The sequence below is a fragment of the Uranotaenia lowii genome, chromosome 2, assembly GCF_029784155.1.
Source record: "Uranotaenia lowii strain MFRU-FL chromosome 2, ASM2978415v1, whole genome shotgun sequence".
Classification (NCBI taxonomy): Eukaryota; Metazoa; Arthropoda; class Insecta; order Diptera; family Culicidae; genus Uranotaenia; species Uranotaenia lowii.
The window spans coordinates 114,950,360-114,970,473 of NC_073692.1; the positions used below are offsets into that span (position 1 = coordinate 114,950,360).

General features: G+C 37.2%; 1 protein-coding gene across 5 annotated transcripts in view; it reads right to left on the reverse strand.

Annotated features, from left to right (window-relative positions):
* Positions 1-20,114, reverse strand: part of LOC129749344 (disintegrin and metalloproteinase domain-containing protein 10) — a 192,347-nt gene that overhangs the window by 53,525 nt on the left and 118,708 nt on the right. For all 5 annotated transcript variants that reach the window (XR_008738024.1, XM_055744287.1, XM_055744284.1 and 2 more), the window contains exon 3: positions 11,652-11,675. Coding sequence is in view for 4 of the 5 variants with exons in the window: in XM_055744287.1 (XP_055600262.1) it covers positions 11,652-11,675 (24 nt within the window). In the remaining variant the exon portion in view is untranslated. The remainder of the gene's footprint in view (positions 1-11,651; positions 11,676-20,114) is intronic.

The following is a 20,114-nucleotide window of genomic DNA, read 5'->3' on the forward strand; positions in this document are numbered from 1 at the left end:
TTTCGTACGATATGCTTCCCTAAAGCAGCACGGCTTTACCGAAACAAGCCGCACGAAATATCATTGGGAGTGGGAAACTCCCAGGTCATTAAACAAAAAATTAGTTTACATAAAATGACTGTGTATTGGTGCGAAAAGTACATATCCTAATTCTTAAAGTTCCAAAAAGATGTATTATTTCCAGAGGTAAACACGATTTGAATATTCGTAAACTAACCCACAAATATGACTGTTACAGAACTTAAGGACAAAGGTACCTAGCAATCATTTGTGTTAAGCCATATTTAAAAAAAAAGGTGATCTGAACACGACGGTCCCGTCGAGATGAACGTTCCTAACCATTCTGGAAGGAAAAGCACACCTTCTTTAGTAAATCCTTTCCAATTTGAAGACACGTTTCACATATGGATAGAGCAGATGTATTGGGGAACTACGTTAATGAACCATACAGTAATGAAAATAACTATTGTTCTGTGATCCAGAAAGATAGGTTTTCTACTGAGGTTTACCTGAATCCAATGGAGTCTTCAACATCATCTTAGTGAAGGTTATCAACTAAGCCTTCGTGATATTAGGATCTTTCTCCAACTAGCTAATTTGGAAGGAAGCCAGGATGGTTCCGATCCTCAAGACCGATAAGGACTCTAGGTACCCTACCCTCAGACCATCCGAATGGTGACAAAGTACGCAAAACGCGCATATGAAAAAAGAGGACAGATGTTCGTCATTGTGCCGACGATAAAAATGCCTGCAATAACGCTAACTGGAAAGCTATTGCCAAAGTGCTTCACAGGATTCCTGTTCCCAACCCAATACCGAATACCCTCTGCAGGGTTATAGGAAGCTTTTTCGAAAATCGAGTTGACCTACGAAACCGTAACGGGGTTACGATATACTGCCCTAACAGCTGGTGTCGTGCCGAACATGGAGATCACTGTTGGAAGACACATCACATCTTCCAAACAGCAGCTGAAATACCTCGAAGTAATGGTCAACAATCGCTGGTTTTGGTGCGCATGTCCAATACTGCTGTGAGAGTGCGTCGAAAGTCATCGACTTATTGGCGTGGATTATACCGAATTGTCATGGTCCAAAGAGTAGCCAGGGACGTCTCTTTGCGAGCGAAGCACTAAACTACGATACGGGGAAGCGCGGGCACGAGACATGGATATTTCTCGAGGAGGACCTGCGTACACTCGGAGTATTCGAGCGACGAGTGTTAAGAACCAACTTTGGCGGTGTACAGGAGAACGGAGTGTGGAGGCGAAGGATGAACCACGAGCTCGCGCGACTCTACGGTGAACACAGTATCCAAAAGGTGGTGAAAGCTGGCCGGATACGCTGGGCGGGACATGTTGCGAGAATGCCGGACGACTGTCCTGCAAAACAGGTGTTCGCTACGAATTCGGTAGGAACGAGCCGAGCGGGGGCGCAACGAGCGAGGTGGTTAGACCAAGTGGAGCGTGATCTGGCGAACGTGGGGTGCCCGAGAAATTGGAGAACGGTTGCCATGGACCGAGTGAATTATAGGAATTATGTTCGTCAAGTTATGTCGTGAGACGGTATACTATGTAAATAAAAATAAACGGGGAAGCGCGTGGAGCTGTGCTCCTAGAAGTAGAGCGCAACAGATCTAAATTACGTAGTACATATCGGTTAATAGCCATCCGAGTTTGTTGTACATACAGTACCATCTCAGCAGATGCAGCATTTGTCATTACGGGTATGATTCCCATCCTATAGCCAATTTGTAACCTTCAACGCTGAGAATGTTGGGATTGAAATGTTAAGCAACGAATATGCATGGCGAACTATAATCTACAAAATCTCGCGAATCATGTGCGATCTGATCAGGAAAGAGGACGAACGGAAAGAAAGAAATAGTCAACCTAATTTAACAAGCTAAAGAAAGGTCTTGGGCCTCGTGTGATACCACACATCAAAAACAGTGCGGTCTTAGGCAAGGTTGCCGAAATCACAGAAAAATCTGAATTTCACAGAATATTGAGCAAATTTTCATCACAGAATCTGTGTCACAGAGCACAGAATTTTGGAATATTGACAGATTTTACAGAATTTTCGAGTTTTGAATGGATTTTCAAAAAAAATTTTTTTTACCATTATAAAATTAAGATTTCTCACCTTGAATAAGAGAAATATGATAAAATTGTCAATGTTAATTGATTTTTCCCAACTAAAAGGTTAAAAAGACCCAATTTGTCATGAATTTTCCATGAAATTAAAGGAAACTGCATCACAGAAAACCATCACAGAATTTTTGGGTAAAATCACAAAAAGTCAGAATTTTGTTTCTCAAAAACACAGAATTTTTTTCGGAAACCTTGGTCTTAGGGCGCAGTAAACCCTAATCTGGACTTATAAATAAGGTGTTGAGGTTTCAAAGGTCTCACGTACTTAGCTACGATCTTTCTTCCGGCAAAACTAATCGGAGAAACTTTCAAAAGTTTGTCGTGACAAGATTCTAGCTTGAAAACGTTACCTAATCGGCATACTTTTCGGGGACACCCTGGAATGGTTGCTGTGACGGGCGCGAGTTACTTTGAAAGCATTACCTAATCGATATACATACGTCTAGGGGTCTTCTGTGCAGGTCTGAAGTTGGCGAAAGAGGAAAAAGGGTGCGATGTATAAGTACAAGAGCACAGCCTAGCCCTTGATGTAGTATCATAGGTTGAAACCAAAGGGCACATCAGGCACGAAGTCCATGGTGGTTTAAGTGGGACGAACTCACTGAGGGCAGCAAAAAAAAAACGGCTTCTATGGTTTGAAATCAATAAAAATCCTTCGAGATACCAACTATTAGCGGTCTACCGGCATAAGGAAACGTATCATTAATTGTCTGCTCAAGTTTGTGAAGATCACATTCTCTTATTGCCCGAACAGTTAGGGTTAAGATAGGGTCTTTCCACCACTAACCAGCTAGCTGATAAAGGCGATGAATATCACGACCATGTCCATTTGTTGGACGTTCAAAAAACGGTTGGACCCGACAAATTCTAATCAGTAGTCTCTTGTCGATAAGCTCAGTCTACAGCGACCTTGGTCTTGTCTCCTTAGCCTCACGGCGTTTTTCATCCGTGATGACCCGAACCACGCACCTCATTCTACTCCGTCTAGAGCCTGACGTCGTGATCCTCTCTGTTCCGAGGACAAAGTTTCGCTTTTCCTACGAGACCCACTGTGGAGAAGGTCACATCTCATCCCTCCAGCCAAGCTCGTAGGATAGATGCAAACTCGACGATTGCAGATGAACGGCTAAGAAAACTACCACTAAACCCATATCGGAGGCCGCCGACAGATTTTGAACTACGGGGATAAGACTTTATCTTCTTCGTAGTGGAAATCGTTGGGAAAGGGTTATCGCACGATCGGAAAATAACCACAGATAAAGTGGCTCTCGACGCCGGGTAAGCCATCCAAGTCGGTGTAGGATGAAGTCTTTCTCGAACATCATCCGAGTATTGCGTAAAGTTCTGCGCGTGTGCTGTGACAGGCGCAAGTCTAGAATAAGCTGCTCTCGATTTGCACATGACGGGCATAAAGGTGTCAAACCTCGAATCTTAGAGATAAGAGACTGGGCTTCCGGTTGTTAGAGGAGAGGTCGGGCTTCGAGTCGTTAGAGAAGAAGTCAGGCCTCGAGTCTGCAGGAGGAAAGGTTATGTGGTCAACCACGAGTCTTTACGATAAGAGTCGTACAGAGAACAGGTATGTGTACGTCAACCTCGAGTCGATGAGAGGAGAGGTCGGATTTCGAGTCGTAAGAGAAGAGCCTCGAGTCGCGGAGAAGAGAGGTTTATGTGTGAATCTCGAGTCATTGCATGCGAGGAGATGTCGGTTCTCAAGTCGTATTGAGAGTTCAGACTTCTAGTCGTAATGATGAGATGTATTGCTGAAAGTGTTCTCGTCTATGAGTGTTGCCTTGGAACGCTCTAGGGCGAATAGACCTCCAACTATTGAAGGATAGTGTGTTAAAAAGTTCGAGGTGGGAACTAGATCTGCAGTCCCAGGTGGAGTTTAGGGAGAAGGAGGTATACACGGAGTATATCACAGATAACCATGGATCCCGAGTCGCAAACTGGGAGGACGCGGTGGATAGCCGTGCCTTGGAATACAATCCGTTAACCAGGATTTGCAACCTGCGGTTACCAACTAAAGCTCGTGGACCCAGATCAGAACACTGGGGAGACACGTTGGCTCGCCGTACCTTTGGATGCAATTCTGAAAGATTTACAAGCGGAGTTATCACCTAATGAAAAAAAAAAGCTCGTAGGATTAATCAGACACTCCCAGGCGGTGGAGTTATCTTCCCATACACGTACACCAAACTAATGGCGTCAGCTGCGCAGTGGATCCTTAAACGTAAAGCTTCAATCGAACGATGAGGTTCAAAGTTCGGGGAAAACCTGCCCAAACGACTTGCCTTCTTCTTTGGCCTGATTTCAGGGGAAAATAAAAAGAGTGACTTTTCGCGACAAAGCCAATGGCTGAAATTGTAGTTGTTGGCTGTCTCGGTCTTGCAAATTCTCCCGACTGCGTTATTAAACGACGACCATCCCAAAAAGTGTTACTCCAGCAGAATCACTCCAAAACATGTTCAATGTTCACTTTTCCGAAGATTACCTTTGGATAATCCTTATGTGAGCGGACCCTGTGGACCCTCAAACCGTAAGGGGAAGTAAAGCACATCATTGACTTTACCATCAAAGATTTGCCAACGGTAGAAGTATATGTGCGACCACATGCCCCCAGGATTAAGGCTTTTCGGAGAACACCATCAAACGATCACATCAAGAACCAACCTCCAAACAACTCTTTATCAAACCCTGTGTTCCCTCTCTCGACTGCCAACTTCTTGGACCCCATCCTGGTCTCACCATAACTTATCGGCAAGAAAACAGACGAGTACCAACGTTTCAGCAAGGCCGTTACATCACTCATCTACCCATTGCTGTACTGTGTGATCCCATATACCTACATTTCAACGTTTTAACGTTTTGTGCATGTCCAAATTATAAAATAGTTTGTCATGCGTAGGGAACAATATGATGGTCCTCATAATCTCATCCAATACCATGAAAATTCCTATTCTGAAGCAGGTAAATCTCCAGTGGACGTAATAGTCAGATCAACCGTCCAAATTATACCTCAAACCTGCTCCCGATAAAGAACAAACCACCCATTGTTGCCATATCGGATAACGTACTGAACAAAACCGAAACCGATTCGGTTCACCCCTTCTGCCGACTGCCAGCGAGTGCAGTTATAAATTGGATTTTAAATTAAATAACCATACCACCCGAAAGCCGGAGTATATAGGCAAGGCGCAATCCAATGCCACACAATCCCGTGAATTAAAGAAATAAAAACAACAGGGCACGGTTTATTGACTCAGCAGTAGCACAGAGCCGCCGAAAACGAAACAGAAGGGCAGAATTTGTAATGCTTTGTGGTTCACGGCCGTAGGGCTTGTGCAGTTTTAATTAGTGCAATTGCAATTATAGAACACAAACGAGCGCACATTAAATTTGAACAGATCATCATGATGCATCGACGCTTTCGGTAGTAAAACACATTCCGAGAAACGGCTTCCCTTGCCTGCGACAGCATGGGTATTGGGAACAAATTCAAAAATTACGTATTTAGGTTTATGTATTTTAATTGTAAATTATATTTTTCAAAATTACTTCCTTTTGAAGAACATTGAGTAACTTTTCTACAAATTAAATCCATACAAAAAATTCCAATGCCCTCCGTAATCCCTAAAACAGGTTCAGAGGTCTAGACGTGATGTCCACAATTTTAATGGGTTTTAGCAAATCATCCTTCCTACGCTTTGGCACCGAACCCAATATACGCACAAATACAAGCTCTGTTTGTGGCATTTTCCATTTTCACCAATTCAAAAGGCATTAACCGGATTACGGGGGTAAAGAAAGGAAAAATAAACCCCTAGTAGAAAAGGCAACGGAGCTAGAAAAACCGCCGGTCCTACGTGTAGTTTTCATCCCAACCATGTTTGGTTTCTAAGTGCGCTCGTGTCACCGCAGTCAGCCTGGCAAAGCGAAGGCGAGGAAAACCTTCTCATCGAAACGTGGAGCAATTTTACCGGTTTTTCCCTGAGCTGGTCTATCCTATGTCTCGCTAGCTAGAATGTGAAATCATCTTAGCTTCCCTCAACAGAGGAAGGTGTGTATGGGAGCTGATATGTTGGGCTTTCGCTTTTTCACCTTGCCTATTCAGTGGCAACCGGTCGAAGGTTTCACTATCGTCGTCGCCGGGTGACATATTTTCGATCCTAGGTTGCTCCCCGACGGGGAAAAGCAATCTATGTTCAAATATCGATACATAACAATGAATTTAGAAAACGGCAAAAAAACACAGGGTTAATTTTTGAAAATTTTTGACAAGAATATTTAAAACCATTGGCAGAGCCAACTTTAGGAACTAAGAAATGGCTAGTTTAAGGAACAGGGACCAAGATTGAGAAAATCTTGGTCAGTAGTTTGAAGGCGTTTAACTTGGGAGGAGAGGACAGGAAATGGTCTTAAAAATCGTGTGAAAACTGGCGTGGAAATTTAAAGGATTACCCCTAAATCCATCATTTACCCTTCCTTCTACAAAATCAATCTTGAATCCCTTGCTCTTTCTGTTACTTTGAGGCAGCATTGGTTAGATTTAAGAAGTAGATAAGAAAAAATCTAACACACACTGTAATTAAAATGAATCATCGTCTGAGGAACGTTCTAATAGAGTTCGTAAAACATCCAAGAGAGATTTTTTTTTCCATTTTCTCGGGTACCTTTTATTTAGCCAATTGTGAACTTTGAATGCTACTGTTTAAGTCGTTTTGTGCTGTTGAATTAGTTAGGATATGCGTAGTAAACAACTCAATATGGTCGAAATACATGGTAAAAACTTTTAAAAATATAAAATACTGAATATGTCATTTGTAAGTGATTTTTCAGTAAGTCACATATCTATTATTTATATCCGGTAATTTTTTAATTTCTCAAACCCTGAGGTCTTAAATGCTTTGTTTTGGTTCAAACCTCATCCCTGTTTTAACAGAATTTTCAAGTAAAGCTTACATGAGTAAATTTGATATTCTTGGTTTGTATGGAAATTTAATTTAATTTAATTTAATTTAAATTTTATGTACTGAAAAGTCAACATCATTTTTTTTCTTATGTGGAACCGAGCCTGCTAATGGTTTTTGTGCCAATTTGTAAATTTTCTTAAGGAGATTTTCCGTTGAACAACTTTGTCAATGACCGTTTTAGCTTATTAGGGACAAAAGGAAATAATTAGCTGTTTAACACTAGAAATACCGCACCAGTCAAAATGACTGGTTGGGCACTTTGTATGTTTGATAACTTACGCATGCTTCATCCTAAAAATTACCGAAAAATATGACTTTTCATGAATTTTGAAGCCCTACATTTCTGTGTATTTTTTGTTTTATAATCTCTTTAAACAAGCGAAATAAATTTTGTCAGGGACACTCGGACCGTGACCAGTCAAAATGACTGGTAAAATTTGAAATCAATTAAAAAAAAAAACGGCAAGATCAATTCAATTCGTTTCTCTTGTATTTATCATTTGACATCTGTTATCATGATTTTGAGCTATTTTTGAGTTCGGAAAAGTGATTCTGTATATGTTAAAAATGTGATTTACGAAGAAAGGACGACAATTTTAAAATTTTTTTTTCAAAATTCATCGCTACTGGGCGCTCTTATCACTAAGCATTTAATTTTTTTTGTCCATTCTATTGTCCAACCATCTCAAAACCTTCACTCAAAATTTGATGTAATTTCATCTTGATTCATAAAAGTTATCACACTTTCAATACATGTGCCTCTGGATGGAAGAGTCCATCAATCTCATGTATTGCTAGTGTAAGTATTATGATATCCTTTTTCCTGAAGTCCCGTTAACTCCTGTACTCTTACAGAATGTGATAAGAAAACAGAGAGAAAAGATGATAAGAGAAGGAACGAGTTGGCAGAGTAAATTGCTGTATAAAAGGTGCATGCGATTAAATATCTATTGCAGTTGTATATTGGTTCCGTCTGAAAGAAGTTCAAAATAATAAACTGTGCTTGGTAGTGTATCGTGGTCTGGTGGTTCAAATTAGCAAGTTGTAATCAAGGTATGTTTTTCATCTGTAAATATTTTCATTTGGTGGTAAGTTTTTTTTTTTTAGAAATAGGCCAATAATCGAAAATGTCCAAACGATTGAGATCTTCTAATTTGCTCAACCATATCAAAGACATTCTTAGAGAATGCTCGGATGTTGAAGATGATGATATAAATGATTCTATTGGAAGTGACGATGTTCTTTGGGAAAGTGATGACAATTACGATTTAATATTCGATGACGAAAATGGGCCATCTAAGAAAATATGCTCAAATTCTGATCAGGAAACTGGAATTAATTACAGTGTAAATCAGCTAAAGGAAATTTCTCCAGATGGAACCGTCTGGGATAAGGTGGAAATTGGTGCTGGTGCTGGAAGATCACCGGTCCGCAACATTTTCAAAGAAGTGACTGGACCCACAGGACATGCTCGAAGAAATATTATGAAAAACGACCTCAAAAGCGCATTTTTTCTACTATTAGATGATCGCATTTTTGATCATATTAAAATTTGCACGGAGTTAGAAGCTTCTAGAGTTTTGGGGAGAAAGTGGACTCTTTCACAATATAAATTGAAAGCTTTCATAGCGATACTGTACGCTCGAGGTGCAAAAAATTTAGGACTTACATACTTATGGAACAAAAAATGGGGACCAGACTTTTTTTCCAATACCATGAGCAGATATGATTTCAAGCAAATTATGCGATTCATTCGCTTTGATAAGAGAAACGAGAGAAGTCAGCGTTTGAAAACTGATAAATTTGCTATGGTTTCAACGGTGTGGGATAAATTTATCGCAAATAGTCAACATTGCTATAAACCAGGATCTGCTATAACGATTGATGAACAACTTTTCCCAACAAAGGCTAGATGCAGGTTCACGCAATATATGCCGAATAAACCCGATAAATTCGGCATAAAATTTTGGCTTGCATCCGAGGTTGAAAGCAAATATATTGTCAATGGATTCCCATACTTGGGAAAAGATGAAACAAGACATAAAACAACTTCCCTGAGTGAGTTTGTTGTATTGAAGCTTATGGAATCTTTTACCGTGAAAGGTAGAACAGTGGTAACGGATAATTTCTTTACAAGTTTATCATTGGCTACGAAACTGTTATCAAAAAATACTACTCTGGTTGGAACAATTCGTGCCAACAAACGAGAACTGCCAATGATCGAGAACTGCCAATGATAATATTACGCAATTTTCAACAATCCTTTACAAATCGAATGATAGTTTACTTACAATTTATAAAAGTAAACCGAACAAAAAAGGATTGTTACTCAGTACAAAACACAGGAACGCCAAAGTGGATGATTCTAACCGTAAAAAATTGCCAGAAACCATCACTTTTTACAATCAAAACAAATTTGGGGTAGATATAACAGACCAAATGGCTCGAAAATATAGTGTCAAATCAGGATCTCGCAGATGGCCATTGCAAGTTTTTTCAGCGTGTTGGATTTTGCTGGATAAATGCTTGGATACTCTATAAAGAAACAACAGGTGAAAAGATATCGAGGAAGGATTTTTTATTTGTACTTTCTGAACAGCTTGCGTCTGATCTCAAAAAATCGAAAGACCAATCCCAAGATGCAGAGGAACCATCAACTTCAAAAACAATTTCAAATTTAATTTCTAAATAATCAACCTTTATTTGCAATAAATTTGAAAAATATGTATGCGGAAAGTGCACTCACAGCAAAATTTACATTTGCATGAGTTGTGCCCAATAATTATGTGTTTGATTGAACTCGAGCTGTTAACCGACTTGTTTGATTCAGAATTTGAATTTTTCATTCTTTTGTATGACATTCAAGGTTTTTTTAAACTATGGAAATAAATGTTATGTTTTACTTTTAAATTTCAATTATTAGACACATTTTTTATAGTTGTTGATATGAGCCTGGTTTTAATCTAAACATATTGCATCCGAATCTACGTATCCACAGGTGAAAGAAACTTTAATACACCCAACCAAAAATTACTTTGACACAAACTTGACACAATTTCGATGAATCCGCGGTATAATGAATAATAAATCTCATTACATCGATTTTCTCACACAATCGGTAAAGATTCATTGGAAAACTGTTGTCTGTTTTAACGTACCTCACTGAGGGTTGATCGGATTTATTCAAGTTATCGGTGAATTCGGGCACCCATAGTAAATTACCAAATCGAATTTGAAATCTTTCTCCTGAAGTAATTGTATCGAGTAAATCGTTTTAAAATATGAAAATTTATAGTATTTTGAAAAACTACGGCAAATCCGTGCACCCATGGTAAAACCAATGATTCAATATTTTAATATATTAATAATTGTACAATATCATATATGATTCGTGAGAATTTTTTTGAAATATTGCATCTTAAGCATGCACAAAAAAATCAGCGTCAGGAGAAAAGCGGTGAATCCGTGCACCCATAGTAAATTACTACATCAATTTTGTATGATTTTGAATAAAGTAATGTTAATGTCATTTAATTTTTTGATTATGTTCCTAGATTTTCAGTATATGACATATACTCAATCGCCAACTTGCAGAAAATAAGGTGAAGCCGTGCACCCATGGTGAAAAAAATAACTATTTCATTACTAAAACAGTCTATATTAAGTCACCAAACTATATCAAAAGAAAAAAGTTCAAAATATTGTGTTATAAGAAAGTTTCCCTTTACCAGTCATTTTGACTGGTCACGGTCCGAAAAGGTATATACAATTTGCCGGTCTTTCTAGTGTTAACAAGGTATGTCTTTTGGCATTAAAAACAATAAATTCAATTGAAATCACTCCTGGTACCTCGCGAAGTGTTGCATGAAAAGTAGTCATGCAATACCACGCCAGGCACCCAGCAGTGATGTCAATTGAATTTATGGTTGTTCAGCGAAAAATTTCCTTTAGAAAATTTATGAATTATCACAATACCCATTTGCAGGCTCGCTTCCACAAAAAAAAAACAAAAATGATGTTGAATTTTTCAGTAAAAAATATTCAATTTTCCCATACAAAACTACAAGTTTGAATTTTCTCATGTGAACATCTCTTAAAAATTCTGCAAAAAATTAAGGATATGGTTTGAACCAAAACAAAGCGTTTTAGACCCCAGGGTTTGAGAAAATCAAAATTGTCCACACATCGATACAGTACAATACAAATCTCCAAAATAATATAAAGGTTAGGTTGAGAAAGGTAAAAAAAAAATCAAAATCTATCAAATAAACCATCCATAGAGCATGACAGCCTCTGACCCTCAAAAGCACCAGGCACATGTTCTTTAGTCGATCAACCAAAATGGTGAGACACCGTGCACAAACTCTTCATTCTCAGGAGAAGCCTTTTTCAGGTGTTTTAATTTAATTTTGTTAAACATTTCTTATGGTATCTTACACAAAAAATGAATTGATTAACGTTATGTTTATTAACTTTTTAACATTTTCTTAATTGATATCTATTAACTAAATAAAAAAAAATATGTACATACCTTTGTTTATTTCTCTTACGTAACCTGAAAATAGAAAAAAAAAACTATATAAAGTATATGTTCGCAAATAGAAAATTCAAGGCTTTTAACTCGAGGGAACCTGGGGTAGAAAGCGTTTAACTTAACTTTTAGGCGGGGTTTACTTAAAAATATCATGAAACTGCAAAAAATAGTCATTAAAAATTTTTTTTTGTTAAATGACAGCTGTTTGAAATGCGCGTGGAATTCGATATAGCTAAGAGAAGCTTAAAACCAATAAAAACAAGAAAATGGACGGTTTCCTTGTTTTTATTGGTATTTACTCTTACCAAAATTATGGTGTCAATCTGTGGGTTGTAGGTTTCTGAGGGTTGGATGCCTTCTCTCGACGAACCATCGGCCGTGGAAGCCCCAGAAATCAATTCGAAGGCCAAGCCACACAGACATAGGCTGGACCTTGCTACCGATGGGGGAACCATACATACATACATACATACATACCAAAAATTTTTTTTTCTTTTAGATAGGAGTTTAACCCCTTAAGGTCATTCTTCCTCGATACCAAAATTATGGTGTCAATCTGTCAAGTGTTTTTTTGAGATAGCGTCTTATACAGAAGCTCATTGACCAAATTTACTGAGCAGGATCGGTGAAAACCCAGGACAGTCCCAATTGGAGAACTAAATCAAGCTGGATATCAACTAACCACCGAAGTTTATATGGTATATCGTTTAAGGAGTCCTGGAAGATCTAACAGTGAACTAAAATATGAAAAAAGTGAAGATGATTGATTCCATGAAGTAAAGGAATGTGGGAGGTTTTATCGAGCGCAATTCGAAAAATTTACAAATAAACAGGCATGACTTAGCTTCTACTAGGTAGTAAAGCTGCCCACCAGAAAAATAAACAAAATACGGTGGTGAAATCGTGCTCAAAATATTTGGAACGTTAGCGGGAAGAAATATTGGAAAATTTCGTACCTAATAGAAAGCAAAGCGAATTTTCTAGCGAGCACCTGGCAGGTTTCTAGCCAAAAACTTTTCGCTGATAAATCTCGCCTGAATATTTCAGGGATAAAAAGCTTCAAAATAACACAAAATTTGGAATTTGGTCGAAGTTATGAAAAAAATTAGCCGTTTGTCCTCCTTCGTCACAAAAACAACAAATTTGACTTTTTATCACTCCACAACCGCTTTTGCGTAATGGCATAATTCCAGATCCAACTTAAACAGAGTATAAACTTAGTGGGACCTGTTGAAGAGCTTTGCAGAGAAAACGGTCGCATTTGGAGGCAGTCTTCTTTGTGTTTTTAGCCATTTATCCTATCAATCGTTATGAAAAATGAGTAATTTCCAGTTTTCGCAGATCATTAGCCTCCTCAAGTACTAGAAATTAATTTTTCAATTTTTTATCCTTGTTTATCTCCGGAAAATACAGGCGAGACTTGTCAACGAAAAGTTTCAGGTTGGAAGCTTACCAGGTGACCGCTAAAGAGTTCGTTTTGCTGTCCTTTACTAAATTTTTCAAAATAGCTCTCCACAAGCAGTCCAAAAATTCTGCGCACGATTTAACCACCGTATTTTGTTTATTTTGCCGGTGGGCAGCTTTTTTACCTTGTAGAAATAAAGTCAAGCCTATTTATAAGTCAGCTAGACGAACTAGTCGGAAAAGAATGACTTTTTTTTCATTTTCTCATATATATTTTTGGATTCAGCTTGAAAAACCCTCTCATTTTTATTAAAATTTAAGCTCACTATTGGGTCTTCGAGGACTTCTCAAACGAATTACCATGTGATTTTGTTCGAATAGTTGATTTTCAGCTGTTTTTGGGTCTTTCATTGGGACTTTTCTGGATTTTTCTCGATACTGTTTAAAAAAAATTGTCAATGAACTTCAGTATTGGACAGGGCCGGATTAAGCTATTGGGGGGCCCGGGGCAATTTTTCTCGAGGGGGCCCAATAATTCGCTGTTCTTTTTTCAAATGCTATCCCAGAAAATACAAAACCTTTAGACGTGTAAAAAAAACTGGAGATGAGTTCAGTATACTATCCTCAAATAGCCATGTTGTCTGCATAGGAAATAGTTTCTGGTGTCTTCAAAAAAAAAATTGTTAATTAATCACGTGCAAACATTGCGGAAGAGTTTAGAAATTTCTTTGAAATGAAAACTCTGATTTAAGCTTCAAAATGCAAAATTTAATTCCCATTTTTTTTAAACCCTTATCACAAACTAAAATTCTCAAACTTGAATAAAAAATGACCGGATAGATATTTTAAATGATTTTCATTCCATCATTGATCGTTTGGTGTGTGCTTATTTGAGAAATATTTACCTGACAATGAGTGCAATGTGACAATTAGGAAGTATCATGAAGATTTTAAACATAGAAAACAAAATTTAAAAAAATAAACAAAATAATTTAATCCACATTCCATAGAAATACAGATATAAGAGTTTAAGAATTCAAAACTTTAAATCACCAAACCAAAATTAAGTGTCTCAAATCTAAATCATAATTTCAAATCAAGTTATGAGAAACAAAATATTAATTCAATTAAAAAAAAAGAGAGATACAAAGTTACATTCAGAGCAAAAGCAGAAATTGCATCAAATGTGGATTTCAATTATATGTCTTTGAAAAACAAAAAAAAAATCTTTTCATGAGATGTTTTTGTACATGATTCTCGTCAGATTTTTTTTTTTTCAAGTAGTTATTCTAAATGTGACGAAAGTTTCATTCGATGTCCTCAAAGCCAAAGGGGTATTAGTCAAAAAATTGTCGGTTGAAAAAAGTTGAGAATAAAGATTAAATGTTTAAAACACAGAATCAGTAATCATTGAAAAAAATTAGATAAAGAATCCAAATGAGTTTAGTACCTTAAACAAAGGACCTGAATTTTCAAAATTCAGAAAAATCATGAAACTGAACTTCAGTAAACGAAGAAACAACACAAGACTTGAAAATCCCAATGAATTGAATCTGGAAAAAGATAAGATTAAGATCATAGAAATATTCATATGTAGAAAATCACTCAATGATACTAACAACTAAACTATCAGGCCGATTTTATGATAATTTGAGAATGATCATTTGGAAAATATTATGCTGAATTCAGGATATTCACTTCAATAGATGATCAAATTTTGGTTAAATCAGTTGAAAATGTTCGAATACAAATTTCAAGTCTAAGACAGAAATTGCACTCCTTAGTAGATGAGGAGGCTGGTGATCTTTGGAAGCTGCAATTCAGTCAGTGTTTCATAACGATTGTCCCGATGAGTGGCTAAATATATTTAAAGAAGACTGCCTCCAACTAAGATCGTTTTCCCTGCATAACACTTAAATAGGTCCCACAAAGTTTATACGTTGTTTCGGTAGGATCTGGAATGGTGCCATTACGCAAAAACTGTAGTGGAGTGGCTAAATTTGTCATAACTTCTTCCAAATTCCAAATTTTGAAGCCAAGCTTCAGGAAACAGAAAACGTTATCAAAAATAGAATTGATTTAAAAAAAAAAGGGTGGTTCATTGTACACATTATAGATGGCGCTTGTGATGCTCAAAAATGAAAGTCGAAAAACTTCTTATTTATCATTTGAAATTATATTTTTGAACTTTCAGTACAACTCTGGTGATTTTTGAACGGGATATTTTGTTTTCCCATACCTATCATCATATATATAAAAAGCAATTATCTGTATGTTTGTTTGTTTGTTTGTTTGTTTGTTTGTTTGTCCTCTATAGACTCAGCCGCCTTAAGAGCTAGAAATCTGAAATTTGGCATGGATGCTCATTAGGACCAGGAATGATGAAAAATGTTTTTAAATTTTTGGACGACCCCTTCTGAAGGGGGTGGTCGTCCATACAAGACAAATATTGTTTTCACGTTATTGACGTTATTTTCCGTCGGATTGTGATGAAAATTTGCACATGAGTGTTTTGAGAGACGAGCAATCGATTACAGTTATCAAATTTAGGGTCAGGGGTCGGCCAAAGGGGTCGTCCATATTCACTAATTAATGTTTTTGCGATACTGGCGTTATTATACATCGGATTGTGATGAAAATTTGCACATGAGTGTTTTTAGAGACGAGCAATCCATTACAGTTATCAAATTTAGGGTTAGGGGTCGGCAAAAGGGGTCGTCCATATCCACTGATTAATGTTTTTGCGATATTGACGTTATTATACATCGGATTGTGATGAAAATTTGCACATGAGTGTTTTGAGGGACGAGCAATCGATTTCAAGTTTTGAATTGCGGATCAGAAGTCGGCTGAAGGAGTCGTCCATACCCAACTTTAATGTTTTTGCGATTTTGACGTTATTCTACATTGGATTGAGATGCAAATTTCCATATAGGAGTTTTGAGGGACGCTCTTTTGTTTCAGGTTTCAAATCTTGACTCAGGGGTCAGCAAAAGGGGTTATTATCTGTTCACTGTTTTTACGATATTCTCTCGATTGAGCATAGAATTGTAATGAAAATTGACACATGGAAGTTTAACAGAAAAGATAACTGATTTCAGGAGTCAAGTTTGGAATCGTGGTAAAAAAAGGCCGTCCATGTTAGTTGCTCACTGTTTTCGCGATATTGTCGTGATCATGCATCGGATTGAGATGAAAATGTTCAGATGAGGGTTATAAACTATGAGCAATTGACTCCAGGTAGCATGTTCCATGTCAAGGGTCGGCAAAAAAGCGTCTTTTTTCGCTGTTCACTGTTTTCAAGTTCCTGACGTTATTTTACATATAATTTGAAAAGAAAAAATGGCACAAGGGAGTTTTGAGGAACGTAAAATGTGTTTCAATTATCGAATTTCGGGCCATGGGACAGAAAAAGAGGGTTTCATTGAAAGTTCAGTGTTTTGTGCAATAATTTTGTTCGAGGCAGTTAATTGATACCAATTTTAGTGTGAAGGTCAAGCAAAAGAGTCGTGCACATAAACAAATAGGACATGTTTCTGCCATAATGTCTAGATTTTGCAACCGATCGAGAAGAAAACACTCTCACATAAATTTTAATGAAAATCCAATCAAATAGCGACTTTAAACACTGTTGAATTTTTTCCAAAAATTGTTGAAAGAATGTTTCGAATTAATTTTCTAAACTCATTTTGACGTACCAATGATTTAAAGCGAAACGAAGTTCGTACGGGATCAGTTAGTTTTTATATAAAAAAAACTCGTTGCGATTATTCGACAACAGAAAATTTTATGCGATGGTAAAAATTTATAAATTTGTTATCTAAAGTTGAAGGTAAGTAGTTCAAAATAAAAACTTCAGCGATAATTTTGTTTTTCAGTTTGCAGACCAGTGTACTATAAAATCGCAAATGAAGCCATTGCTCAACAATTATAAAGGGTTGCCACAAGTTGCTAATTTTGTTCCGCTCAACTGTTTTTCTCCATTACTATTTCCTAATCAAAGCTTTATTGCCTATTCAGATTTATTTCAGAACGGGGTTAAGCCAACTTCCAAAGACCTTGACACCGTTGAATCGTATAGAAACGCACCAACCTAAGCCGCACCGGCTCTTCAGAAAACTACGTCAATTGGATTTAAAGAATCGCAAAGCGCACAATAATGACGCGGGAAAAATTCACACACAGTAACGAAATTCAAACGCGGAATTGGAAGACAGAGCGGCGCGTCGACGTCGTTGTTGATCTCTGAGTAGGTACCTGTCTTTTGGCGGTCTCAAGTTTACAAACATAAAAGTGATTCAAACCGATATCGTTATTATAGCATATCGGGCGCGAAACCAGTTGGCGGATCTCACACGGGTTTCAGTGATCGAATTTAGTAACCGTGAAAAAACGCAAACCATTTTATCTTTCATTACAATTATGGCCAGTTGAAAACTCGCACCTCCTTCTAGGTTCATTTTTCCTTCCCTCCGCGGTATTGTCAGTGATGTGCGCCGATCGGAAACGGTCCTCGTCTCGTTATCGATTTCAAGAGGTTGTTAGTTGTGTGAATAATTTCGGCGTTCGGTTTCGAGCAATTGCTGTCAAAAGCTTCGTTCGCTCTTTTATGGATTTTCAACTACCGCGAAAAACAGCGGCAAATTGACAGGAAATTATGCTTCTTCATACCTCCACTTTTATGATGATCAATGCAACCACAATTGAAAAATGATTATTTATAAACGCATCTTTGAGCAGCAATGATTTTCGGTGTAAATTGAGCTTAGCGTGTTTATAGATCTGGCTTCACGAGGGAAGATATCAGTATGAAATTACCGTTAAGTATGATTTATTCAACGTTTTTTTAACTGTTTAACATATGGACACACGGAAAATAAACATTGCGTAAACGTTATGCAACTTCAAGATTACATATTGTGCAACTTAATGGTGAATTAGACCCCAATCGGAAATTCATCGAATTTTAACACCTTGAAGAATTTTGTTCCGGTACGGTAATGACAAATTTATCCATCTATGGAAACTTTGTTTGATTTTGAAAGGGGTAGAAATCGTTTCCGAGTTTACTCATAAAAAAATATCAAAATGTGTTAGAAATCACCAACCAGAATAGGAACCTTTCGTGCCTTTATGAATTTTGTTCGTATTGTGCACACAATATTAATGCATAATATTATACAAATCGATATATCTCCCGTTTTGATTAAATCACGAAGAAATAGTTCGTACTATAGAAAAGATTCTTCAACGGGCTTGAAATTTGTAAGGGATTTTTGAATATTTAAGCTTGGGAAACTCAATTCGGATGTATCTTTAATGGGATTGAACCTAAAATATTCCGATGTTTAAAATACGCATAAAATGCATGTATAATAGACTGCCCCAAATTTGTATGAGAAATTTCAAGTTTGTGAAATGTTCTACGCTGCAGGTTGAAATTGATCCTAGGCCTAGTACAAGGTCTCATGCCAAATTTGGGCCAGATCGGATTACGAGAAGGGGTCGTTCAACGAGCCTAAAGTTTGTATGGGATTTTGAGACATTTTGTTTGGAAGGAACATGAAAATCCAGTTTTTTATGAACAACTTTGGTCCACTTCCGCCGATTTCTTTTGAAAACGGGTTTTCTTAATTCCTAAACTATGAAAAATATTTCATCTGAAGACTGCATTTCAATCCGACTTATGATAAAAAAGTTATTAGACTTCAAAAATGGGGTAACTTTTTTTCAGGATGAAATTCATCACTGTAAATGCTGCGCAAAATGTTCGAAGCAGTGTCTCTCATTAATAGTGATGAATATAACCCGAAAAAAATTACTCAATTTTTTAAGTCTAATAACTTTTTATCTTAACTCGAATCGAAATGCAGTCTTGGGATGAAATATTTTACATAGTTTAGGCTTTAAGAAAAACCGTTTTCAAAAGAAATCGACCGAAGGAGATTATTCATGAAAAACTGGATTTTCATGTTCCTCCCGAACAAAATGTCTCAAAACCCCATACAAACTTTTTGCTCGTTGAGCAACCCCTTCCCGTGATCCGATCTGGCCCAAATTTGGCATGAGATCTTGTCCTAGGCCTAGGATCAATTTAAGCCCTGCAGTGCATAACTTTTTCAAATGTCGGGTCATTTGGGGCACTCTAATGTATAAAAATTATAAACATGGTATAATAATAACTGATACGTCAACCCAAAAAACAACAATTGGTGCGTAAAGTTTGAATGTTAATGAGTTTTTCTATCAAATTTGGTACAACAGTTAAATAAAAATTAGGACAGATGAAACCACACATAAACCCTTGCAAATAGTGGATATGAACTGAGATGCCAATGTACCTGATTTTTCAGGATTTGACTGATTTTTCAAAGCTCACCCTGACAACCTGATTTCCCTGATTAAAAAAAGCCTAATATTGCCTGAATTTTGCGAATGTGACAAAAAATGGATAGTATGGAACTGCAGATACCATTGCTGAAGTGAAAATGGGGATTGACGACCAAAAAAAGGTCATCACTTTGAGCGAAATTTTCGTTAATTTGACGTATTTTGATTTTTATTTCACCAATACCTGATTTTTGAAAAAAAAAAAATGTTGGCAAACCTGGATATAAATATCACAAAGATTTGTTTGTTCGTATTTACATATGTTTGTCTTCAATAGCCGTTTGCAAAAGAGCTGCAAATTGACATGGGTGAACCAGGATTGATGAAAAATGTTTTTAGATTTTCGGATAATCCCTTTTAAAGGGGGTCGTCCATACAACACAAATAGAGTGTCAATGTTCCGGCCATTTAAGCGTTTACGGGAATCAGGAAATCTGACGATCCTGTTCCTGGAAATTCTCGGGATTCCGGGAAAAATTGATAATGAAGATTTCAAAACTCTACTGCATACGAATCCTTATCTATATGGTATTTTTTCAAATTTTAAGGAAGCAGTATTGCAAAATATTTCAAACTTTTTCAATGCAACAACTTTAAACCCCAAGACCTGAAATCTAAGTACTTTAACCACAGAGAACAGACGTACAAGCTAGCCCACGAAAGTTG